Source organism: Rhinatrema bivittatum, chromosome 4 (assembly GCF_901001135.1).
Source record: "Rhinatrema bivittatum chromosome 4, aRhiBiv1.1, whole genome shotgun sequence".
NCBI lineage: Eukaryota > Metazoa > Chordata > Amphibia > Gymnophiona > Rhinatrematidae > Rhinatrema > Rhinatrema bivittatum.
Window position 1 is genome coordinate 312,021,092 of NC_042618.1, and position 27,665 is coordinate 312,048,756.

Below are 27,665 nucleotides of genomic sequence, written 5' to 3' on the forward strand. Positions count from 1 at the left end.
TCTGCACCAGGCATTAGGAGAGAAGCTTCTTATTGTCCTGACGGATAAGTTACTGCCCCTCCCCAGCGACGGCTGAACTTATTCATCTGTCTGCGGGAGGAGCACATCCTTAGATCCTCTTTCTTCATTTAGAGCTCCCTATTTAGTAACTTCTGGAACAGGAAGCAAACAATTTGCATATCGTGCTGCGTGCAGAGAGTATTTTGGTTGTATTACAAGCATGCCCTAAGTGGATTTTCTTTGAGAGAAACACAGACACATACAGTAATTCTTCTATCACAGCTGAGCTGAACATTTCTCATCTAGAGGGAAGGTGCATGTAAAGATGGCAGAAGGAGCAAAAGAAGAACAGGAGGTAAGGGGTTAACTTCATTTAAACACAGAAGACTGATTTTACTATGGAACGGGCTGGGAAAGAGAGGGAAAATATTACACAGTTACAGTACCTCTGGATTCAGTGTTAGAGAGGGCAGGGTTACCTTTGTCTCTGGACAGAGAATCCTTCAGGAGTCAGAGGGGGAGAAGGGGACTGGACTGTTAGAGGAGAGACACAGGAGGGGGAAAGTGTCTGTCACAGCTGTCTCTTGATAGATTTCCAGGGGAGAATACAGGAGCAAACTGAGAAGGAGCATCACTGTCTCTGGATACCATATCTTTGAAGAGAAAGCACAGGATAGAAAGTAGAGACACTCCTGTGTCTATAGATAGTTTTACAGGAGGGGGAGAAGGGTCCACAACTGCCTCTGAATACAGTGTTATAGGAGACAGGAGGGGGAAGCAGACACAACTATCTCTAGACAGTGTTGGGGGTGGGGAGAAGGGGGATAGCTGTTTCTAGATAACGGTGAAAGAACAATACAGATGGGAAAAGGAGATACAGATGTCTTTTCATACAATGTTGCAGGAGACAATACAAAAGGGATAAAAGGGGCACAGTTGCTTCTGGATACGCTATTACAGGGACCCTACGGAAGGGGAGAAAAAGAGGGTATAGCTTTCCGTGGATTCAGTGTTACACAAAGATAGTACAGGAGGGAAGAGAAGTGGACGCAGCTGCCTCTAGATACAGTGTTAACAGGGGTAATACAGAAGGGACAACAACAACTGGTCACAGCCGTGTAAGAATACAGTACTGGGAAAGAACAGACTTTGGAAAGATGGGGAGCTGAAGAAACACCAGGCTATGGTGAGGAATAGAAAGAGGTTTACCACAAACTGACTTGATAATGTCAAGAGGCAGGGAGAAACAGAGAACTGTGGACAAGAGAGAGCGGAACAAATATAAACAAGGTGAGGGAAGGTTTTGCAAGCAAGATGTGTGGTCTTGAAGTACAACTCTGAAAGTAAAAGAGAGGTTGAGGAGTTCTTTGAGGACTGAGGAAATCTGGCACTGCTTCTGGAGGGGTGAGAAGGCGAGCGGCGGTCCCACGGACATGTAGGACTGTGGGAGACCACAGAAAAGTGAGCTGCTGCCATAGAGAAGCAAGAATATGGTAAACATGGAACTGTTGCATACATGATGACAGGCAAATTTGCAGATATCAGACAGCAAAGATAGCTCTGGATAAGGGGGAGGAATTATAGACACAGAAGGTCAGGGGTAGAGAGGGAGGGAAACAGGATGTAGAATTGTGGTTGATAAGGGACATCCTTCACAGGAGGAAGCCTCCAGTCTTGGAGTGGGACTCCTGTTTCCTTTTAAAGGAAAAGCCGGAGCACAGTAATATGTTGGAGTCTTTAACCCTTCCAATTCTTTATGGGTTGTCCTGATCCACGCTTCAACCACAGGTCAAACACAGCTAGCCCCAAGGGCAGATGGATTTTATTTTACACTTTTCTAATTCTCAGATCTACACATTCTAGAAAGCTCCAGAATTACAAATGTTTGCTGGTTATGTGGTGAGGATCAGATTTTTGGTGTTTTCACAGTATTTTCTCATCATAAAATATATATATATATATATATATATATAATGTGTTTATAATTATCAGTGAATTTATTCCCTTGGCCGCTGTTAGGCATATGTATAGCCAGCTGCCCCACTACCACCCACCCCCACGATGGCAACTAGTGACTCTCACAGGCAGGGTGGCAACCCAAAGGTACTTTCCTACTCTGCCTATTGGTATATCTGCCCCTATTTGTAATCCCCTGACGTGAGTGGAGTGTTTTTTTCCTGAGTGGTTCCCTGCTGGTGGAGCCCAGATCCTAGAAGTTGCCATCATGTCTTGCTTTCCCCACCTTGGTGGGTGATGGTAGGTAATTGCCAGATAAAATAGAAATGACCATATTCAGTGATATTCCCTGCTCAGGAAGAAAATCTGTGAAATAATTTCTGTCCGTACAGTGCTGCGTTAGGCTAATAGCGCTACAGAAATGATAATTAGTAGTAGTGATGCCTACAGTGATAAGAGAGATAAAAGTCTTCCAATGAATACCCGCCAACCTCCCAAATTAATTTTTTAAAAATCTCATGAGGTAGCATTGCACTACTGCTATCAGTGTTATCAAAGCAATGTGGGACATGGCCACAATGGTACAAATCTACTGCTCCAGCTGGCCATAGAGGTTTGAGGGGCGGTTCTGGGTGGGGCAGGAGGAAGGGACCTGTAGCTAAGCTTTCAATTTAAATATCTTGGGGGGAGGCCTTGGGCCTCCACCTCATGAGACTTTTTAATGTTAATTTTGGTGATTGGGGGGAATTGGGCAATAAGCACTGACATTTTTGTAGATTATTTTCGGGGGCTGATGGGCTGAGGGATTGGCACTGTTTCCCTAGAGGTTTTTTTTTTAAAGTTACCTGGCTATAGTCTGAATATACGCAGGTAGGTTTAAATGTATTCAGGTGCAAGTACCTGTATAATTTTAGGACTGCTCTGAGGCACAGCCAGAGTTGTCAGGATAGCTTATCCAGATAACCCTGAATAGTTGAGTTATTTGGGTAGATTAATCAGATAAGTTTGGTCCACCCCAGAATGCCTCCAAGTTATCTGGATACATTTTATCCAGCTATTCACTTAAACCAGATAACTTGAGAGTGTTGTGACTGTTAGGAAATTCAAATCCCCAGATTTGTCCGGCTAAGTGCCGACTTAGCCAGACAAATCCCTTTGAATATGGACCTCTCCATTGCCATATTAATACTGCAACTTCATATATGGAGCAGTGACATCACTGCAGTTGCACATATGGAGTTGCATTCTTTCAGTGACAATATTGCACTTCCTTCTATGGAATTGTATTCCTGCAGTGAGAACAGCCCTGGATTAACCATTAAGCAAAATAAGCATGGTCATAGGGAACCAAGGGAAGAGAGGCACTACAGAGGGCTGAAAATTTGCATTTTTTTCTGTTGCGCCCTCGTTATATGTAAAGAATTTGCTTATATTGTTTCCTGCTAGTTAGTGTAAAATAAATAAAAACTTTTTTTTAAAAGTTTGTTTTAATATAGTTGTGGGGTCTGGCCTGGAAGAGAACTGAATTTTTAATCTCTTATTTCACCTTCAGCATTTATTGAGTCTTAATGTCATGTCAGTTAAACAATGGAAGGGCCGAGGGGAAATTTTGTTGGGCTGAGCGTAGGGCATCGGCCTTAATCCAGCCCTGGGTGAGAGCATTGCACTTCCATATAGGGACCCGTATTCCTGCAGTGTCATAAGCTGTTGCATTGTTACTGGAATCAACACTGTAAATCACATAATTCTTTGTAATGTACCCCGTCATACTTCGGTTAATATACTATGTTAAAGTTCCTATCATTTTTCTTCTTGCTCCTAGTTGTACTTATCCTTGTTTTATTGTAACTGTAACTATTTTATGTTAGCACCTGTTATTTATTTCGTTCAGTGTTCCTGTTATCACCCCACTATTTATTGTAAACCGGCATGATGTGATACTCTCACGAATGCCGGTATAGAAAAAACTAAAATAAATAAATAAATATACGAACGTCATGTTAAAACACAAAATTGGGAGAACTGATTTTTTTTTTTTTAAATAGATTCTTTCTAAAATCACATCCTCTTGTGTTCAGTAATTACAGGGCTCATTAATAATAATGCTCTTAACAAAAAAACTGCACAGCAGTCAGTCTTTAAATCAAAAAACAAAGTCAATTCTTAGCTGACGTGTAACCTTCTAACTTCAAGGCTTATAATAGATATTATCCCCCTCTCTATGACCTAAAATGTCTCCTCCCCAAACCCATCTCCTTTCTCCTGAAGGGGTGGTCTGTGAGATGGCACTGTATGATCTGTTCTAATGGAGGAAAAGTTGCTTTTTTGGCGGGGTTTTGGCCCAGTTGTGGCGGGCTTTCCCATCCTGCTCTTCTTTATATGACTCTGCCTGAGGAAGCAGTCTGACACAGTGCTACACCTTGTGTTCCTGCACCGCCTGTTCCCATACCTACTACGCCCGTAGCTCGTGCTATTTTGAATGCATCGATGCACAAGTGGCATTCCCGGGGTGCAGTTTCATCTCGTAGCAGGGAAGACATTAATTTCTGGTTTTCTTTGTTATTAATAGGGTTCAGAGGCAAGATAACATTGTGCTTTTAATTCTGCTCTGGCAGAGGGGTAGAAGAGAGCAGAGAATAGTTGGGATACGGTTGTTATGGCACGGGGTGATGGAGGGACAGCATGAGAAATATCTAAGGTGCTGGCCTAGCACAGGAAGAAAGGAGAGAGAAAAATGGCACACTGTTTAAACAGAGGGTCATAGAGAAAGACTCAGGGCATTTGGTGGACAGAGGGCGTGAGGTGTGCAGGTTTGTTTGGTTTTTTTTTTTTCGTGCTATTTTCATTTTGTGTTGTTTTTGCTTGTTTTCATTTTTAAATGGTTCGATTGTTATTTTTTCTCACTTTTCCCTAATTTTGTGGGTAGTGCATGCTAACTGGACTAGGTGCGCACTAAGTCCATTTAGTATATACTAACACAAAACTAAAAAATCCCGAAATTTCAGCATTTTTTAATTTTTTGGTACCAGTGAAATGAAAGAAAATGGACAATGCCGTTGACATTGTCTTTTTCATTGTAAATGAATGCACATGACTGGACCAGGATGATTAAAGCAGAACACCATATTTCACCACTGGAAAACAATTCAATCAATTTCTTGTTAACCTAAAATAAAGAAGCAGAAGGAATTATATCTGTGAATATTTTGCAATGGCATGCCTCAGCTCTTGAGTAGTCTCAGAATAAACTGTTTCCTGTTGCCTTCCTGCTACATCTTGGCACTTCTCCTTGATCTGTGCAGATAATCGTACTTAGCAGTTTTCTTTGTCCTGTGCAGATGCTCATTTTTGGTTCTTTTCTTTGGTCTGTGATGATGTCTATTCTCATCCCCTTCCTCTTAGCCTATTCTGATACTCATTTTTTATTTTATTTTAAAAGCTTATATTCAGCAGCCTCCAAATGCGACTGTTTGGCATGGCTTACCAATTTACATTCCTTTTCAGTAAAACATGCATATCCACAAACAACATAAAAAACATATAAAATATCAATTAAAACAAAAAATTATCAATTATTATAAAACTACACAACCATTCTTGGCTTTTCCCCTTGGCCTGTGTTGGTACTCTGCCTGTTAGCACCATTGTTGTGTAGTGGTGTCAGGTTATTCATTATTAACTAGTGCTTTAAGTTCCCACAGTGCTAATTGTTTCATGATCCCTAACCAGTGTTAGTGTAATGTTATTTGTGGAGTTTGCAGACAGTTCCTCAGGGGACAGTTTGACCCTGGAAGTTCATGTTGTCCATGTTGATATAAGGCTGGTGAGCTCCAGAGCCAGAGCTATCGTGAATCCTAAATCCAGTTTGTGAGTACAGTGTTATGGTAGTAAAGTTATTATATTGACAGCAAGGATTAAACTAGAAACACAGAAACATGGCAGCAGAAAAAGACCATATGGCCTATCTTAGTCTGCCTATCCATACAACTCCACTCTGCAATCCCATCTAGTCCCTCGGAAGTCCCCTGTGCATATTCCATGCTTCCTTGAATTCAGATACTTGCCTTGTCTCTACCACCTTCACTGGGAAGTTGTTCTATGCATCAGCTACCCTTTCTGTAAAGAAATACTTCCTTAGATTACTCATCAATCTAGTCTCCTTCACCTTCATCCCAATGCCCCTTGTTCCAGAGTCTCCTTTCCATTAAAAGCAACCTTCCTGTGCATGTCTGTATCCCACCTTTCTTCTAGGGCATACATGTTTAGATATTTAAGTCTGTACCCATATGCTTTAAAATGAAGACCACTGACCATTTTAGTAATCACCCTCTGGATTGACTCCAACCTCTTTGTATCCTTTTGTGAATGTGTGGTCTTTACAATTGTACACAGTATTCCAAATGAGGTCTCACCAGGGATTTATAAGGGGCAGTATCATCTCCTTTTTTCTGCTGACCATTCCTCTCCCTATGTACCAAAACATCTTTCTGGCTTTAGCTGTCACTTTATCTACCTGTTAGACCCTCAGATATGAATACTCCCAGATTCCGCTTTTTGTTTCAAGTATAGAAGTATTCTACATGAAAAAAGAACCTTTAAAAGTACAGCCTTCTGAGACAAAAATATCACTTACATATTAAATATACATGCAATGCATGGTGCCAGCCAGAAAACTCTGCAAAAAAGACACTTGGAACTCCTATGGAATTAAACTTTTTGTGATGTGTTGAGTGTGAGCTTGGTCTTCAGAAAGTCACGAATAAACAGAATTATCATTACAATACAGTAAACCTCCGATTTCAAAATAACCCTAACTATGAGCAAACAAACAATAACAGCCTTATCTATAAAAAGGAAACACTGCACATATTGCACCAGGCCCTAGAACACAAATACACCTCCTATTAGGAAAACAAAACAAATCAGACTGCTATAGATCCTTACACAGAAACTACATGCCAACAAAATACATCACCTCAGTCATATGTGCAGAACACGAACCGATCCTGACCAAGTACAGAATAAAGTAACCAGGAAGTATAAATACAAATGTGCAGAGAAGAATTGAACTGGAACCCTCAACAAGTCAGCCTCTATATGCAGAGCAACAATGGAAAAACAGAAATTATCATTCTTCATAAAACATTAAACAAAACCAGGAAATATAAAACATCCATCATAATCATAAAACCATATTCATGAAAAGAATAAATATTTCAAACAGTTAGGGGTAGATTTTAAAAGGAGCGCGTGGGGTCTATATGTGAACGCGCTACCCGGTGCACGCACATGTATGCCCAATTTTATAACATGCAGGTGCACACACGTTATAAAATCCGGGATTGGTGCGCGCAAGGGGGTGCACAATTGTGCTGCTTCCTCCATTCCCTCCCAGGCCACTCCGAAATCCTACGCGTGTAAATCCTTGAAAATCTGCCCCTTAATGAATAGAATATCCAAAATTTCCCAAACACCATCAAAATATTTCAAAACAGCTGATGACTAAAATATCTAATAATTAAAAAATGTTCTAATATTTCTCAAAAAAACAATAAAATATTTCAAAACAGCATAAACAAATTTCACTCAATAATTAAAACTAATAAGGATTAGAAAAATGTCCTGCTCTCCATACCTTTTGATTTCCAGTCACCCTGAGATTATCATGGATTCGTGGAGGTAGGGCTGCACAAACTTTATCTTCTTTCTCTCTCACACCCACCAAAACACACACACACACACACACACACACATGCACACAGACATCTCACAGACACACATGGCCTCCTTTTCACTTTGGCCATGGTGGGATGAGCTCCACCACGGCCTCGTAGGCCGCCTCCTTCTCAGTTCGGGCCGTGATGGGATGAGCTCCACCACAGTCCCGTGGACCTTCTATTCTCTTCGGGCTGTTGGGATGAGCTCCACCACGGCCCCGCCAGGTCTTCTTTGCTTCGGGTCTTGGTGGGATGAGCTCCACTGTGACCCTGCTGGCCTTCCTGTGCAGGGGGGGGGGGGGGGGAGGAAGTGTTGCATGCACATGCACAACTTAGAGAATAAACTGCCAGCCTCTTCTCATTTTCGGCTGCGGGTGAGTTGGGCTTCATCTGCAGCCCCGTAGCCTTTCCCGTTGCCGCTATCCTCCCAGGTGTGCCACTCCGTGCAGATGCATGGTATGCACACACAGTCGCTCCGGGCCTGATGGTAAATAAAGCGAATTGGAAAGGCAGTTTAGAAATAGAAGCAAAACAAATCATGTCTCCCCCATGGCTTGATTCTCCCCCTTGTGTCTTGTCTCTTGTGATATGTTGATTACTCCATCCCCTTATAAACCTTATCTCCTGTCTTTCAGGCTCAGCCACATTTTCTTGTTCTGAAGCAACCAAACCTGACCCCCATATTAAATCAGACTTTGCGAAAGTCTTGCACGTGTGTAATATCATCTCTGTTTCCTTGCTTCTGATTGACCAAGATCTGGAATTGCTTGCCTGCTGCTGTCTGACTCTTAGTATCTTGTCTCTCTGGGTGCCCAGGTATTTTTCTGACTCCTATGGTTCTCAGCTTCCACTCCTGATTTATAAAGTGCATATTAAACCTTACATCTGCCTTCAGTCAATCACATTTGCCATTTCAAAGCCCATTCCTTCAGTCTTCCTGCAAAATCTTCATTTCTGCTGTGTTATGTGCCATGTTAATAACTTTAGTGTCACTGGTGAGGATAACTCTTTGTGTCACCTCTGTGTACAGCTTTGATGGTTGTACTCCTGCCAGCCCTGGATTTCTCAAAAGGCACCCATTATGCCTGTGTCTAGGGTGGCAAGCATTTAGGAGCAGCAGGCTGGCTAGGATTTGCTGCCTTCCAGCTCTGCTGAATTGCAATATTTAAATCCGTCCCTGACTCCTGCTGTGATTCCCTTTGACTGGATTTGTGAGATATGTAAGTATTAGGAGTGACAGTGTGAGTGGAGCAGGTATATAAGAGGAGAGAGGGTAAAGAAGAAGTAATAGTGATGTGTGCGGGGTCAGACTATGGAAGCATAGAGAGGATGGAAGAAGTGTCTGTTGGACATGGGCATGAAAAAGGTGAGTGAGGGAAGGGAATGTGCAAACAGTATATTTGGGACGGGGGCGCTTTGTTAAGGAGGGCAATGGATAGGAGGAGTCTCGAGTTGTCACCTGGCTCCATGTCATAAAGAGCAAGCTAATCCAGTCCTGGTTTTCTTTATTGCCTGCAGGGTCTTGTAGTTATGGTTTTTTGTAGGTAAATCTGGCGCAATCAAACCTCAATTTATGAGCGTCCATTTTCCCAACCCATGGCTGTGCACGGGTTAGGAAAACGGATGCTTGTAAAATTGAGCGTTTGTTTTCCTGACCCGTGCACAGCCACTTCTCCTGGACACCCGATGCCAAGGAGGTGCTAGGGATGCACAGCTTCCCCTAGTGTCTCCTTTTTAATGCAGTGGCTCATTAGCCTTCTGCATCATGCACCCGAGAGAGGTGGATGAGCATGCATTAGGATTGAGCGCCCGTTTTTCCCATGCAGATATTGCATTGGCCTGTTTCCAGCACAGCAACGCTGGAAACTTTCCTCTGATCAGGAGTAAAGTGAATCCAGCATTAGCAAAACCTGGGTTAGGGCCAGCACGCCTCTCTGCATCAGTGAATACTGCTTAATGCCCTCATTTGCATGGGATTTCCATGCAAGGGTGCTAAGCAGTACTCATATTTTTTAATGCACGTTTTATGAGCGTAAACCCGCTTCCTGCGTTGGCAGCAGAGTTTACGCTCAGAAAATGTGTGTTCAAGAGCAGGTAAAGCTGTGCGTTCGGGTGAACGCACCTTTCTACATTGGCCTGAGAGCATGTAGGAATGCAGCAGCTCCAAGGGGCTTCTGTTGGAAGCGATAGCAACTCCCTCTCTGCAGCTCCTCCCTCCCTTCCTGGACTACTCCATGGCCTGTTAACCGTGAGGGCAGAAAAAGGCAGGGCTGCTCCTTGCAGCTCTCTCTTCTCCTTCTCCCCTCTCCTCCTTGTTGCCAGCAGGGCTGAGGTGGCTGGGCTGCTCTCTGCAAGTTCTCCCCCCCCTACCTGCCCCTACATAGGCTGTGTGGTGGCAAGACAGAAGGAGGAGGAGGGACTGCAGTGTAGACACAGCTGCAGTCACAGCTCTCTCTGTTCCCCTGCAAGTCTTCCTACTGCTGGTAGAAGTGGAGACTCGGCCACCAGGCAGATGAAGGGGTAAATGTTTGAGAGGAGCAAGAGGAGATAAAGACTGGGAGAGGAGCTGCAAAATGGGGTGCTGGGAAAAGGGGTGATGGATCCAAAAGGGGGCGTGAATGCTGAGAGGAGCATGAGAATGGGTGAATGCTGGAAAAGGGGGAAATGAGACACATGAAAGCTATGAATCTGTGAATGCTGCAGGAGGGGGAGGGGAAAAGGCATGTGCTTCATTTTATTTTACCGGGTCGGCTTCGGTTCGGGTCCCCCATGGGAAATATTGGTTTTCCTGTGGTTCTTTCTTTTTCATGTTTCTAGCACTTCGATGTTAGTATGCACGAACAGGGGTTTAGTACGCACCAACTCCATGTTAGTGCGCACTAACCGGTTTTCTAATTCCGGAGTTAGTGTGTTCTACTAGGACTTAGGGCACACTAACTGGTTGTTAGCACGCACTAACTTTATGGGAATGCTAAACCATACCTCTAGCTAACAGTCTACTCCCCAACTGACACATTTTGTAACTCATTGACAACATTTTTTGTTAGTGTGCACTAACTTTACTAAAATTAGTACACGCTAGCAACCAGTTAGTGCGCCCTAAGTCCTATTAGGGCGCACTAACTCCAGAATTAGAAAACTAGGTAGTGCGCACTAACTAGTAATTAGTGCGCACTAACATGTAATTAGTGCACCCTAAGCCCCGTTAGGGCATACTAAGCCTGTAACTTAGGTAGTGCACACTAATGAGACTTAGTACGCACTAACAGGAGTTAATGCACACTAACATGTAGTTAGTGCATACTAAGTCTCATTAGTGTGCACTACCTAAGTTACAGGCTTTGTATGCCCTAACGGGGCTTAGGGTGCACTAACTACATGTTAGTGTGCATTAACTCTTGTTAGTGCGCACTAACATGAAAAACTGATTTTTCCGAATTATCAGAAAAATTCCCTTCATTTATCGGTTCTCCCGATCCATGATGAATTAGACAATTTCATTTCATTGAAATTGTCTAATTTGTTTAAAACGAATGTGCATCTCTAAAAGCTGAAGAGGAGAGCATGAGAATGCAGTAAAATCTGTCTTTAATTCATTCCTATGGGCAGTGCTCCATCTTTATAATCCAACACTGTCCCTGCGCTCATCCCAGAGAGGGCTTTTGGATGTACCATCCGTCCGGCATGCTCGGCTTGCAGAGATCAGGGACGGGCCATCCTCCGTAGGTGCATCTATTCTTCAGAATTCTATTCTGCAAGGACTGCTCTTAAAAAACTGCACTAAAAGTTTTAAAACAGCACTGAAGACTTCTTGTTAACCTGGCCTTTGATTAGAACAAATCCAGTGGTATGAAATATTTTTTGACAGCTCTTCCGGAGAAGAATTTGTCTTTATTTAGACTGGCAGGAATAATTGGGCTGTATTGCTATATGTGGTTAAACCTTTTGCTTGTCAATAATTGCTTTGTGTGTATTAATGTTCACCGCCAAGAGTCTAGGCATTGATGGTATATAAGAAAATAAATAAAATAAATGCTGGGGAGGGGTGATGAGGGGTGAATGATGGAGGCCAGGGGAGGGATAGGGTGAGGAAGCATTACTACCAAGAATTGCCTCTTGCTCAAATAAACCTGCCTGTCCTCAGTTACGGAGAGTTCAAAACTTTTCACAGTTAATGCATTGGATTTAAGGTTTGTAAGTTTGTCTTATGCACTGGCCTGATAAATGAAAGTAATGTATAGGGCCCAATGAATCAAGGTCTTTTCTTATCATAGTCACAAAATGGGAGAAAAGCCTTAGTGAATCACTTTGATAATGGCTCTATGACTTCTACCTAGGCAGTTACTGCTAATACGCAGTCAATTTTGTTTAAACCTAAATGGCTAAAATGCCTTCCCTTCATAATCCAGATTTCATCTTTCAGTTGCTCTGTCTCTTCCACCTCTTCTGCTGCTGTGCTGGACTGCAGGTACATGCCTGATTAATTGGTAAGGAATCATTCTCTGGAAATGGTTCCACACTGCTGAGAAGTGCTTCGCTTACTGTAAACAGAAGCTGTTTTGCGCAATGAGTATTAAGAGCCTTGTCTCAAGCTGTGGTTTTCAACCAACCACCTAATCCCTGAGAAATTCTTCCCGTTCAGGACGTTTATTTCTGGAAGGAATAACAAAGAGTCCGGAATGATGAAGGAATGTCTGGCTTCTCTCTGTGCCAATTAATTGACTAAACGAACAGGAGCGGCCCACAAGGCTATAAGGCAGGTATTGTGTGCCAGCACTTTTACAGTTTCTCACCCCGGCAATCACATTTTTGCAGCCTGCAGCCTGCTCCATGCTGCTCATGCACGTTACACCTTAGACTGCTGTCAGATCCTTTTCTTTGAAAGTTAAATGAGATGCAGCCATGACCTGTTGTGAGATGGTGCTGCACTGTGCGATAGGATACAACATGTTTCTGTGTGATATCTTATCATCATATCTAGGAACTTTTGATTTCCACTTACCCTGAGATTGTTGCGGATTAGTAGGATGGTGGGGGTGGAAAGTGGCAGCAGCACTGCAGCAGTATGCGCACAAACGTTCTCTCATGCACACACACCAACACATGTATTCACTATCATACTAACTTTCACACATATATTTTCTGATACTCAACTTGCACACATGCTCACTCAGTTCTCTCCCTCCTCCACACACACCAACACATGTATTCACTATCATACTAACTTTCACACATATATTTTCTGATACTCAACTTGCACACATGCTCACTCAGTTCTCTCCCTCCTCCACACACATACACATTCACTCATGCCTACTCCCACACAAATACCTACCCACACACATTCACTTCTCTTCCCTTCCCACCCATACTCATGCTCACTCACACTCTCACTTCTCTCCCTCTCCCACACACTCACTCACTTTCTCTTTAACAAAAACGCTCACTCATTCTCTCGCCTCTCCTCATACCCACCAGTGACAGCTGCTTCCTCCTCCAAGCCTGCAGGCCGATGGCTCTTCTCCTGGTTCCTTCCTTCTGCCATGTTGGGCCCAGACTCCTTCTTCTGGCCCAGTGGATCTCCTCCTCCTGCCACCTGCCACTGCCTCTCTTTCATCTTCAGCCTCCGGGGCTTTTGATACGGTCCCACATAGGAGGCTCATAAATAAAATGAGATGCCTGGAAGTGGGTCCCAAGGTAATGGAATGGATTATAAATTGGCTGACTGACAGCCGTCAGTGAGTAGTGGTAAACTGAACCTATTCTGAAGAAATAAAGAGTAATAAGTGGAGTTCCTTAAGGATCTGTTTTGGGACCAGTTTGGTTCAATATCTTTGTGAGCAATATTGCGTAGGAATTAGAAGGTAAAATTTGTCTTTTTGCTGCTGACACAAAGGGGACTATTTTCTAACCCTATCGCACGTGAAAAGGGACTTTTTGCGTGCGATACCCAGATTGGGACAAAGTTGGGGCGGCGTCAGCACCGGAAGAGGAGAAGTCGGGGTGGCGGTGGGGTGGACACCGCGGAAACATCGCTGACGCTGACGGCGAAAAGGTAAGGCCCCTTATCGCCGCCAGTAGCGCACCCAATAGCACCACCTTTTACGATGGTGCTATTGGGTGCAAAAGCCAGCAGCGATCGCACCGCAGTGGTGTGATCGCTGCCGGCTTTCACAGCCCCGCACCCCACTTTGCCCCCCCCACCCCCTGTTAGTGCCGGAATTCAGAAACCAGTGCGAAAGAAGAAAATTCAGCCCTAAGATCTGCAACAGAATGGACAAGCCTGAAGGAAAAGAGAGGGTGAGATGTGACCTAGGAAAGCTCGAGAAGTGATCAAACGTTTGGCAGTTGGGATTCAATGCCAAGAAGTGCAGAGTCTTGCATTTGAGTATGGCAATCCAAAGGAGTTGTTTGGGGAGGGGGGGCAAAAGACTGATGTGCACGAACTAGGAGACCTTGGACTGATAGTGACCAATGATCTGAAAGTGGCAAAGCAGTATGACAAGGTGATTGTTAAGGTCAGAGGGATGTTGGGATGCATCAAAAAAGGCATAAACAGCAGGAAAAAGGAGATAATGTCCTTGTATAGATCCTTGGTGAAGCACCACCTGGAATAATGTATTCAGTTCTGGAGACATCATCTCAAAAAAGATACGGATAGAATGGAAGTGGTCCAGAGAAAGGAAACAAAATGGTGTATGGTCTGCATGGAAAGCCATATGAGATGAGACTGAAGAACCTTATTATGTGTACCCTGGAAGAGAGAAGAGACAGAGGAGAGATGATAACAGACCTTTAAATACCTGAAAGGAATTAATGGTGCCGCCGCACAAAAATTACATTTTTTCTGATGGTAAGGAAGCTGCAAAACTAGGGGTCACGATATGAAACTCCAAGGGGGAAGACTCGAGAAGAATGTCAGCAAATATTTCTTCACTGAAAGGATCATGGATGTATGAAATGTCTTCCCAGAAGAAGTGGTGAAATTAAGAACGGTAACGGAATTCAAAAGGATGTTGGCAAAAGCACGGGATCTCCACTGACTAGAGAATGGAAATGAAGAAATGGGGTAATTTTTCTGTTACACCTAAAGTTTACATTTCTCTTTGGGGGTAGCCTGCACAGAGTGTCACTTGCTATTACCCAAAAAACCCCAAAACTTGCTGGGCAAGCTAAATGGACCATTTTGGTCTTTATCTGCCATCTTTCAGTATGTTACTATGTTAGAATCTGATGGTGGCTAAGGACTGACTCTAGGTTGCTCTTCTGGTACAGTGTCTTCTGCTCACTGTTGCTGTCTGTCTTCCCCTTCATATCGTCACAACTAAGAATCATCTGTGCTTATCCTAGGCTTTCTTCATTCAGTTTTTGCTTCCACTTTCTCCCTTGGAAGGCCTCTCCATGCATTCATTACCTTTTCAGTGAAGAAGTGTTTTTTGGTGTTACTCCTGAATCTACTCACTTGGACCCTCATACTATGTGACCTCGTGTTCTAGAACTTTCTTTTGAATGTCTCTATCATGTTTCCCTCACCATTAGGGTATACCTGTTTAGGTGTGTGAGTCTCAAGTCATATGGCTTTTCGTGCAGACACTGCACCATTTTAGTAGCTCTCCTCTGGACTGCCTCTACTCTGTTTATATCTTTTTGGGTGTACAGCTTCCAGAACAGGATATAATATGGCAGGTGAAGTCTCACCAATAACTTATACAGAGACATTATCACCTTTTTTTTTTTTCTTCATGTTATACCTTTACCCTATGCATCCTAGAATTCCTCTGGCTCTGGCCACTCCTTGTTGTACTAACTGGAGATGATTAGATATGATCGCCCTGAAGTCTCTTTCCTCCTTGGCACACTGCAGCATCTAATCCCCTCCATCCCTCACCTCACACACACACACACACACACACACACACACACACACACACACACACATGTATTCACACTGGGTATTATTCCCTTGGATTTCTTTTCTCCAAATGCATACCCTTGTATTAAAGCTTATCAGCCAAGCATTTATTATATCTCTCCTCTCTATTTGCTCCCTGAGGGGAATCCACTGGTTTCCAGCTCTTAGTGACATCAGCAAAAAAAACCCCCAACTTTTCCTACTAACTGTTCAGTCATATTGCTCACAAAGATATTGAATACATAGAAATAAGGGTCAGTAAACAGTTGTTCCAACAAGTTTTGGGGTAGTAGTTATTCACATTTTAAATTATTATGCACATTTAAATGTTTTGTGTATTTTAAGTCTAAGTTGCTTATTTTTCCCCTGTTTTACTTGTGTTTTTAATGGTTATTTTACAATTTGTTTTATTTTATTTTATTTTTATGTATGGAAATATTGTAATCTGCTTAGAACTGTGCTTTACACCTGATAAATACCAAGGTTAGTTGTTAGGACACACTTTTTAGGCCCCTTTTCTGTGTATGGTTTAAACCTATATAATACAGCTTTTACAAGATACTGGAAGAGACAGTAATGCCCTGCCTATATTGAAGGTCTGGCTGTCTGTGTCTTCCAAGGATATGCAATAATAAATTTATATTTGCTTCAACTAAATTCCTTGTGATATCCTTGTGTGTCCTGTAGCAGAGAAGCGCCGTTTACATAGTCAGATAATATATACAGAACAAATATATGTTTGGAAAGAGTAGGATATAAGAAATGTTAAAAAATAAAAAACCTTTTTAATTGGACATAATACATTCATCCAATAAAAATATTATCACCTTATATCATTTTTAGCGATGTTTAATCACAGAGAGAGCACCGGTTGTAATGGGTGTCTGTCTGTCCAACCATACATATCTTGGAGATACTGTGGAGTGTAACATGCCTGTGCGGCTGCTCAGGCGTCATCAAGTGACCACGCACACTGCACATAAGGCAGAGCATGAGGCAGGAGAAGAGTGGGAGGAGCAGCGGGAGGAGCTTGTGCCACCACTGCCATGGTTGCCAAGCCCTGTGGCAGTGGCCACCGCAGGATTTTCCCAAAGGAAAATCTACAGAGCGTTTCCCTTTTGAAAATCAGCTTGCAGGCCTCAGTCTGAAAATTACCCTCCCCGGCTCCATCTGGCGTAGCATCTTGCCCCCAGCTGTGCCAAGCAGTGGGTGTTTAGAGGAAGTCTAGATTTCTCCAGCCGCTGTCCTACTCTTCCAGTGTCCAGCAGTCATAATATAGTGAGTGATGCACTGAAACTGGGATGACATCCCTGATTGTTACGTTAACAATCATTACTTCTCCAAAGTGTGTGTGTCATGTAATTTTTTATGTTTATTAATCTGTGTTTATGTTGTATGTCATTTATTCAGACTACAGGTCCATCAAGCTCAGCATCCTGTTTCCAAAAGTGGCCAATCCAGGCCATAAGAACCTGGCAAGTACCCAAAAACTAAGTCTATTCCATGTTACCGTTGCTAGTAATAGCAGTGGCTATTTTCTAAGTCAACTCAATTAATAGCAGGTAAAACACAGTTACACTAACTGCACTAACCACATCCTCTGGCAACAAATTCCAGAGTTTAATTGTGCATTGAGTGAAAAAGAACTTTCTCCGATTAGTTTTAAATGTGCCCCATGCTAACTTCATGGAGTGCCCCCTAGTCTTTCTATTATCCAAAAGAGTAAATAACCGATTCACATCTATCCGTTGTAGACCTCTCATGATTTTAAACATCTCTATCATATGCCCCCTCAGCCGTCTCTTCTCCAAGCTGAAAAGTTCTAACCTCTTTAGTCTTTCCTCATAGGGGAGCTGTTCCATTCCCCTTATCATTTTGGTCTCCCTTCTCTGTATTGTTGCTTAGTACAATTTGGATTGTTGTATTTATGTACTCAGTAGTTTTTGTTTATATCATATTTATGTTTATGTTGTATACCGCTTTGTAGCCTAGTGGGAGAAGCGGTTAACAAATTATGGGGGGATATGATAGAGGTCTTTAGGATCATGAGAGGTCTTAAACGATGACTCGGTTATTTACACTTTCGAATAATAGAAGGACTAGGGGGCATTCCATGAAGTTAGCAAGTAGCACATTTAAGACTAATCGGAGAAAATTCTTTTTCACTCAACGCACAATAAAGCTCTGGAATTTGTTTACAGAGATTATGGTTAGTGCAGTTAGTGTAGCTGGGTTCAAAAAAGGTTTGGATAAGTTCTTGGAGGAGAAGTCCATTAATGGTTATTAATCAATTATACTTAGGGAATAGCCACTGCTATTAATTGCATCAGTAGCATGGGATCTTCTTAGTGTTTGTGTAATTGCCAGGTTCTTGTGGCCTGGTTTTGGCCTCTGTTGGAAACAGGATGCTGGGCTTGATGGACCCTTGGTCTGACCCAGCATGGCAATTTCTTATGTTCTTATGGAAATAAATAAATAAGCCTGTAATTGATCTTTCATCTGGAAAGGCATCTAATTTCCTTTTTCAATTCCTTTTTCAATTCCTTTAATATTTTTTTTGTGTCTGCACCGACAGCTTGATTCTGTGTCATGTGACAAAGTTGCTTCCTTTAATTTTAAACCTGCCGCCTGATAGTTTAGTTGGGTTCTTATGGGGGCAATTTGTAAAATCTGTGGGCTTGCAGGCAGATTTTCTCAGGGAGCCTTCCTGCAGAGTTTTGCTTTAAGAAATCAGACACCACCCAGCACCATGGGCACTTTTGCATCTGTGGGCTTTGCCCCCGCTTTAAAGCAGATGCAGGGTTGGTGCCATAAAGCAGACAGAGAGATTTCAAAATGTAATCGCTGTGGTTGTTTGCTGACCCTGGCCTTTTATGGCTTGGGTAAAAGTGTATGTCTTGTGGAAGGGTCATTTTCAGCTGGCGATTTTAACTGGATAATTGCTTAGATACTGGGTAAAACCATGTGAAAACTGTCCTAGGTATTTTAACAAGCATTCACCTTTTTTTGATTTAATATCTTGATCATAGCTCTCCTCCTCTGCTTCTGTCTCTTTTCAGCTGAAGAATCATAGGTGTTGTTTTTTAGTTTTCCCTTATATGAAAGTTGTTCTGCATTCCTGACCATTTTTTTGTTGCCCTTCTCTGGACATTTTGTAGATTTACGATGTCCTTTTTGAGATTGGGTGACCAAAACTGTGCATAATATCAAGATGTGTACACTGTGAAATTGCATAATGGCATGATTATGTTGAAATTTTCTCTTCATTCCTAGCATTTGGCTTTCCTGTATGACCTCCTTTACACACACTGGGCTGATGTTTTCAGAGAACTAGCAGCAGGAATTCCAAGATCTCTTTCCTGAGTGGTAGTGGCCGAACCATCTATCTATTTGTTTATTTTTCAATGTCAATATTTATTAGGCCAATAAAAAGTAAGATAACAACCAAAAAAAACCCCAAAACAAATTATCACATTTCTTCGTATTTACAACAGTAAATGGCACAATCATTTTCCAGTTTTGATCCCACCCCCAAACAATATCCATGTACAAATAATATCAGAGAGATTTACATCTGTCTTCCAGTGTTCTGAGGATAACAAAATTAGCTCTTCTCCTAAGGTTGGTTAACAAAGTGCTAGCACAAAGCCATCTCTCATATGGATTCCAAATAGATTGAAATAAATTAGTATTTATTTATTTATTTAGCATTTTTATATACCGAAATTAGTATCATTGTGCATCACTGTTCACTTTCTCCATGTAGAACATAAAATCTTCTTCTTTTTAATGGGTCCAGATGTGGCATATCAGCTTGTCTCCAATGCCCAGATACTTCACATTGAGCAGCTAACAAAACATGGAGTAAAAGTTTTATTTGCTTAACTGGCCAATTATATGGGATCATTGAAAGCAGGAAATACTTTGGGTGTAACAGTACAGTAATACCGAACATATCTATTGTAATTCCTTTCACAGAGCCCAAAAGGATTGAATTTTCCCACATGCCCACCAAATATGCTAGAACATGGCCCACATCTTTTTAATTACGCCAGTACCTCTCTGTCATAGTATCAAACATTTTATGTAATTTATAGGGAATCAGATACATAGAAACATAGAAATGACGGCAGAAGAAGACCAACGGCCCATCCAGTCTGCCCAGCAAGCTTTCACACTTTTTTTTCCCTCATACTTATCTGTTACTCTTGGCCCTTAGTAACCTTTTGGTTCTGTTTCCCTTCCCCCCTTCATTAATGTAGAGAGCAGTGTTGGAACTGCATCTAAGTGAAATATCTAGCTTAATTAGTTAGGGATAGTAACCGCCGCAATAAGCAAGCTACACTCATGCTTGTTTACCCAGACTATGTAATTCAGTCCTTGTTGGTTGTTGTCTGTATATAGATCCACTTTTTTTTCATTCCCCCCTGCCATTGAAGCTGGATATGCATTGAAAGTGAAGTATCAGACTTTCTCCCTTGCTGTTGAAGCAGAGAGTAATATGCATTGAAAGTGAAGTATCAGACTTTCTCCCCTGCCGTAGAAGCAGAGAGCTGTGCTGGAGATGCATGAAGTATCAGTCTTTCTCCCTTGCCGTTGAAGCAGAGAGCTATGCTGGATAAGCATTGAAAGTGAAGTATCAGGCTTATTTGGTTTGGAGTAGTATCCGCTGTAACAAGCAAGCTACTCCCTGCTTTTTTGTGAATGGAAATCCTTTTTTTTTTCCCCACATTACCTCTTGCCATTGAAGCTTAGAGCAATGTTGGAGTTGCATAACTGTGTATGTTTATTGAATAAGGGTATTATCTCCGGTAGTAGCCGTCATTCCCGCGAGCCACCCACTCTTCATACACATCCTCTAGACTTTAAGGATCCACAGTGTTTATCCCACGCCCCTTTGAAGTCCTTCACAGTTCTGGTCTTCACCACTTCCTCCGGAAGGGCATTCCAGGCATCCACCACCCTCTCCGTGAAGAAATACTTCTTGACATTGGTTCTGAGTCTTCCTCCCTGGAGTTTTAAATCGTGACTCCTGGTTCTGCTGATTTTTTTCCAACAGAAAAGGTTTGTCATTATCTTTGGATCATTAAAACCTTTCAAGTATCTGAAAGTCTGCATCATATCACCTCTGCTCCTCCTTTCCTCCAGGGTGTACATATTTAGATTCTTCAATCTCTCCTCATAAGACATTCGATGAAGACCCTCCACCTTTTTGGTCGACCTTCTCTGGACCGCCTCCATCCTGTCTCTGTCCCTTCGTAGATACTGTCGCCAGAACTGAGCACAGTACTGCAGGTGAGGCCTCACCAAGGACCTGTACAAGGGGATAATCACTTCCCTTTTCTTACTCTAACAATGGTACAGAATTTTTAAACTGTTTTCTGCTATCAAAGCTGAAATGGAACTTTTAGCAGTCCATTTGAAACAACTATCCCAGGTAATAGCTTCCAGTTTCTCACCCAACTCTTTCCCCCAAATCCTAATTGTTTATTTTAAATATTTATAGTCTGCATTATACAATAAAACTTGCTCTAAGCAGGTAAAAATATCACCATATACAATATAAAACATAAAACCAGTTACAATTTCAAATAAAACAACAGAGATACACACTACAAAGTGGGTAAGCAGTATTAAAAGCTGCAGAACTAGGGCCCATCATTGTATATGAGGTTTGATTGTTTTGTCGTATTTGCATCATTTTACAGTTCTCTCTGGTAAAACGTACCTGCATTTTATTTTCCACACAGTATTATAGGATCCTTGCATAGCTCTTCACCATCGGCTATGGTTTTGGTGATCTGGAATAATTTTTGGGCTGGAAACTCAGCCATTGCACTCTTTATCCTCTTGTCAAGATCATTAATAAATACATTGAACAACAGTGCTCCCGGCGCAAAGGCTTGTGTGACGCCACTATTTATCTCAGCTGTGGAAAAAAAATGACCATTTATGCCTATCCTTTGTTTTCAACCAGTTTTTGATCTAAGATCATTTTTTACATGATTTCATTACAACTTAGTTGTCTTGAAAGCTTTTGTTGAGTTTTCTATCACCTGAACCCCTCTTAGTCACATTCTTGTGGACAGCATCAAAAATACTCCAGTATATTAGTAAGCCTGCTCTTCTCTTTATAGAAGTCATTCTGATCCATCCTCAACAGATCATATTTACCTATGTGACTGAGGTTTCTGTGCTTTCTTGTAGACGCTACCAATTTGCTAGAAACAGAAGTTAACTTGGGGAACTGCAGACCAGTGACATGGATGCATTGTCGGTCCTCTAGTACTGTACTTATGTATTGGCTTGTCAGTTTCATTTTATTATTTGATGTTTTGAAACTTGTTATCCATATTGAATGATTATATTGCATATTGAGGAATAGAAATGTTGAAATACATGCATAAATGCTATTGCTGATTGCTTTGCTACCCATGTCAAACCCCAAGGATATATTTTCTCTGTCTATATAAGGATTGTGTTAGTTGCTCAAAGAAGAAGAATGGGCAGAGCAGGAGGCTGAAAGAGCTGACAGACAGAGCGGTATTTGTAGCTACAGGGGTTCTGTGTGCAGCAATGGATGCACAAGCAGATTACAGGTTGCATCTTTTGCCTTTGCAACTCTTTGCTGCTTTGCAGACATTTGAAATGGGTTGAATTAGCAAGGGTTCATCCCCCTTGTATATTTGTTGCCATATGTCCAATATATGAGCATCTTTTTCTGTGTAACTTATAACTTTGAAACCCAACATCATCGCTGAAATGCAACCTGCAATCTGGTTGTATATTCTGGCACCTTCATGCTTAGCTCATTCTGTGCTGAGCTGATGGAGGAGGTATAGCCCTCGAAATCTAGTTGCAGATATACTGTGGGTTCAATAAAAAAAGTGTCACTTACAACCTAGTTTTATTTTATTTATTTAAAATATTTATATCCCGCATGTTTGCGGTGGGTTACAACACTATGGATCATAAACAGTAAACATGACAGAGTAAAAGCTGAAACAATCAAATAAGAAATACATAGACAAAACAAAACAAAACCTAAATAAAAAACTAGCATACAAGCTAAGTTAACTTATCAAAGCCAAGCATAATTCAAATCCCTAGGGCCTATCCTATAAGAAGCCATCGATCAATCATGCACCTTAAATGTTAACATGAACAATCAGGTTTTAAGGGTCTTCCTGGGAAAGAAGCATCAGAGGGGGATCCCAGATGGCGTTGTAGAGCAAATCGTGGGAGCCTCGACGTTTTTCTTTTCCTGACCTGCTTAGTATTGATGCCGCATACAGCCCAGAAGCATAGGGCTAAGGAGAGGGCTGACTGGAGGAGAATTACTGGCTAGAGATGTGAATCGTTTTCCATATCGTCTTAACGATAGAAATCGTGTGGCAGGAGAAGAAAATCGTGTTTGGCACGATTATTTCGTTGAAAAATCGTTAAAAATCGTTTTTTCCGATTAGTGCGCACTAACTCCCCGTTAGTGCGCACTAACTCGAGTTAGTGCGCACTAACTCAAAATGATACAAATAGACACTTTCCAGGTCACTGAAGGTCAGTTAGGAATGAATATGTGTTCCTATTGGCTGGCAGCCCTCTTATCTATTGATGTTACCAAGGTTACCACTGAGGTGATGGTTGGGGGGATGGGAAATGGAACTGGAAACTCATGAACACCAGCAGAAAATGAAACAAAGTGTTCACACTTCCCAGGTCAGTAAAGGTCACTTAGGAATGAATATGTATTCCTATTGGCTGGCTGTGCTCTTATCTATTGATGTTACCAAGGTTACCACTGAGGTAATGGTTGGGGGGATGTGAAATGGAAACAGTTGGAAGCTTGACATGTGATGATCAGCACTCACGTGACTAGAACTTCTTTGTTTATTATTTTTGTTAGCAGACACGTGCATGTTGAATTTGCCAATCACTGTGCATTTTAGAAAGGTGGTCCTGGCTGGAACTGTACACAGTTCAAATATATGTAATTGATTGTTGGTAAGTGTATTTTTTAAGTAGCCACACTGGCACAAGTATGTTTACTTTTCCTCCTACTTAACTCACTAGCTCAGCTTTGTAAGAAGGGCTTCTCTGCTTGAGTGAGGGTCAGGCAGCTCCCCCCTGTCTGTGAAGCCAGCCTCTCACTAGTAATGCAGGGAGGGAGCTGTCTCAGACTTCACCATCCTCCCCCCCCCCCCCCTCACCCACACACCATTCACTAGCTGGGACATGGGGGAAGTCAGGAGTGAGGGTCAGGCAGCTCCCCCCTGTCTGTGAAGCCAGCCTCTCACTAGTAATGCAGGGAGGGAGCTGTCTCAGACTTCACCATCCTCCCCCCCCCCCTCACCCACACACCATTCACTAGCTGGGACATGGGGGAAGTCAGGAGTGAGGGTCAGGCAGCTCCCCCCTGTCTGTGAAGCCAGCCTCTCACTAGTAATGCAGGGAGGGAGCTGTCTCAGACTTCACCATCCTCCTCCCCCCCCCTCACCCACACACCATTCACTAGCTGGGACATGGGGGAAGTCAGGAGTGAGGGTCAGGCAGCTCCCCCCTGTCTGTGAAGCCAGCCTCTCACTAGTAATGCAGGGAGGGAGCTGTCTCAGACTTCACCATCCTCCCCCCCCCCCCCTCACCCACACACCATTCACTAGCTGGGACATGGGGGAAGTCAGGAGTGAGGGTCAGGCAGCTCCCCCCTGTCTGTGAAGCCAGCCTCTCACTAGTAATGCAGGGAGGGAGCTGTCTCAGACTTCACCATCCTTCCCCCCCCCCCTCACCCACACACCATTCACTAGCTGGGACATGGGGGAAGTCAGGAGTGAGGGTCAGGCAGCTCCCCCCTGTCTGTGAAGCCAGCCTCCCACTAGTAATGCAGGGAGGGAGCTGTCTCAGACTTCACCATCCTCCTCCCCCCCCCCCCCCCTCACCCACACACCATTCACTAGCTGGGACATGGGGGAAGTCAGGAGTGAGGGTCAGGCAGCTCCCCCCTGTCTGTGAAGCCAGCCTCTCACTAGTAATGCAGGGAGGGAGCTGTCTCAGACTTCACCATCCTCCTCCCCCCTCACCCACACACCATTCACTAGCTGGGACATGGGGGAAGTCAGGAGTGAGGGTCAGGCAGCTCCCCCCTGTCTGTGAAGCCAGCCTCTCACTAGTAATGCAGGGAGGGAGCTGTCTCAGACTTCACCATCCTCCCCCCCCCCCCCCCTCACCCACACACCATTCACTAGCTGGGACATGGGGGAAGTCAGGAGTGAGGGTCAGGCAGCTCCCCCCTGTCTGTGAAGCCAGCCTCTCACTAGTAATGCAGGGAGGGAGCTGTCTCAGACTTCACCATCCTCCTCCCCCCCCCCCCCCCTCACCCACACACCATTCACTAGCTGGGACATGGGGGAAGTCAGGAGTGAGGGTCAGGCAGCTCCCCCCTGTCTGTGAAGCCAGCCTCTCACTAGTAATGCAGGGAGGGAGCTGTCTCAGACTTCACCATCCTCCCCCCCCCCTCACCCACACACCATTCACTAGCTGGGACATGGGGGAAGTCAGGAGTGAGGGTCAGGCAGCTCCCCCCTGTCTGTGAAGCCAGCCTCTCACTAGTAATGCAGGGAGGGAGCTGTCTCAGACTTCACCATCCTCCCCCCACCCCCCCTCACCCACACACCATTCACTAGCTGGGACATGGGGGAAGTCAGGAGTGAGGGTCAGGCAGCTCCCCCCTGTCTGTGAAGCCAGCCTCTCACTAGTAATGCAGGGAGGGAGCTGTCTCAGACTGGTATCAGGGTTAGGGCACTGTGTGCAGGAAGATCACAACACTCCTGGTATTAATAGGGATAGGGCACTGTAAGAGATGACTGTAGTAGATTGAATAAAGATCTGATGTTTCTGCTCTCCTCACACCAAACAAAAACAACACACAAGCAGAGAAGCCCTTCTTACAAAGCTGAGCTAGTGAGTTAAGTAGGAGGAAAAGTAAACATACTTGTGCCAGTGTGGCTACTTAAAAAATACACTTACCAACAATCAATTACATATATTTGAACTGTGTACAGTTCCAGCCAGGACCACCTTTCTAAAATGCACAGTGATTGGCAAATTCAACATGCACTAGCATTTCAGGTGCCTGCTAACAAAAATAATAAACAAACAAGTTCTAGTCACGTGAGTGCTGATCATTACATTACTTTTTTTGTCAAGTTTCCAACTGTTTCCATTTCACATCCCCCCAACCATTACCTCAGTGTTAGCCTTGGTAACATCAATAGATAAGAGCACAGCCAGCCAATAGGAATACATACATACATATTCATTCCTAAGTGACCTTTACTGACCTGGGAAGTGTGAACACTTTGTTTCATTTTCTGTTGGTGTTCGTTAGTTTCCAGTTCCATTTCCCATCCCCCCAACCATCACCTCAGTGGTAACCTTGGTAACATCAATAGATAAGAGGGCAGCCAGCCAATAGGAACACATATTCATTCCTAACTGACCTTCAGTGACCTGGAAAGTGTTTATTTGTATCATTTTCAGTTAGTGCGCACTAAATCGAGTTAGTGCGCACTAACGGGGAGTTAGTGCGCACTAACGGGGAGTTAGTGCGCACTAACACGATTTAACGATTTTTAACGATAAATCGTTAGAATTTCTATTGTATCGTGTTCTATAACGATTTAAGACGATATTATCATTATCGGACGATAATTTTAATCGTTGAAAAACGATTCACATCCCTATTACTGGCCTCTCCCCCGGACCTATCGACATCTCTGTCCCCAATCTATAGCCCGGCTGCCTTCAGAGCCCAGGTTGAGCCGGTGATGGGGGCGAATGCTGAAGATGCTAATGCCCTGCGACTCCCTGCGGGGCTGGAATGCCCTGGAAAGCCTGGAGGCGAAGCTGGAGATGGCCCCATTGCGGGTAGTGATGGCTCACCAAAGGAAGGAGGATATCAGAACCAGACTGAACAAGTTCCTATTTCAGTTTCAAGTCCTCTAAGCAATTTTTCCAAGCCTACCCTGGTAAGACCAAGTTTAATTACTCTTGATACAATATGGGAGGCTATTGCAAATTTGGGGACTTCCATGGCATTGCAACTCATTCCAGTAGTGGATAAAGTTAACAACATTCAAGATAGAGTTGTCTTGCTGGAAAACTCCAAAATATCTCTTTCAAAAGAAATTGTGGATTTAAAACAAGATACATTAAAATTGAAGCCTACTCAGGATCTGCTCATAAAGGAGATTCAACAGCTTCAAATTAAAATTGAGAATTTGGGAAATGCTATGCGAGGGAAAAATCTCCATTTCATTAATTTTCCTAAGCTTACACACATATCGGTGAAGGACATGTTTAGAAAATATCTTTTGGAAATTCTCAAAGTTCCAGAGGCGGCAATCCCACCATTATCCAAGTCATACTATTTGCCTCCATATAAGAAACAAGAGATTCAAGAGAATCAAGATGGTGTTCAAGGTATGAAGTCTTCAATTCCCAACCTGGACGATTCTCAGTTATTGGAAATATCTGGTAGTGCCCTGGTACAAGCGGCCACAATGGTTGTCACATTTGCATTAGAACCTGATCGTGACTGGGTTTTGAGGTTATTCTTTAAATATTGATCTGAAATATTTTTTCACCCAAATGTTCGGGTATATCCATATTTTTCCAAGCAAACTCAAAAGAGGAGACAACAATTTCTTTTGTTGAGACCTATAGTTTTGCAGATATGGGCTTCTTTTGTTCTGAAATATCCATACAAATGTTATGTAAAATACAAGGGCCTTTCATATGTTTTCTTTTCTCGCCCTCAATTAACTTTTTTCTTTAGTGATAAACCAACATTGTAATTAGTGGGAAATGATTTAGTTCAGTCTGTTTTGCCTCCTGAACAATGAGTGCCCTATATAATGTATTATACTCGTTGTTTAAATACTGCTCTTTTACTTTAATTCATCTTAGGGAATTTTCCTTAATAACTGTTTTCACAATTGGATCCATTATTGTGGACTTGTGGAATAGAAGAAGTATTTATTTTATTTCTTTTTTGACAATCTTTTGCCATGGTTTGTATATTTTTC

At 42.9% G+C, this 27,665-nt stretch overlaps 1 protein-coding gene across 2 annotated transcripts in view; it reads left to right on the top strand.

Moving 5' to 3' along the window:
* GAS7 (growth arrest specific 7) overlaps positions 1 to 27,665 on the top strand; it is a 610,573-nt gene that overhangs the window by 197,968 nt on the left and 384,940 nt on the right. Inside the window, exon 1 of one of the 2 annotated variants that reach the window (XM_029600264.1) lies at positions 251 to 355. The exons of the other annotated variant lie outside the window; for it this stretch is intronic. Within the exon in view, the coding sequence (XP_029456124.1) occupies positions 326 to 355 (30 nt within the window). The 5' untranslated portion in view covers positions 251 to 325. Of the gene's footprint in view, positions 1 to 250; positions 356 to 27,665 lie in introns of those variants that run through there. 2 annotated transcript variants of the gene reach the window in all.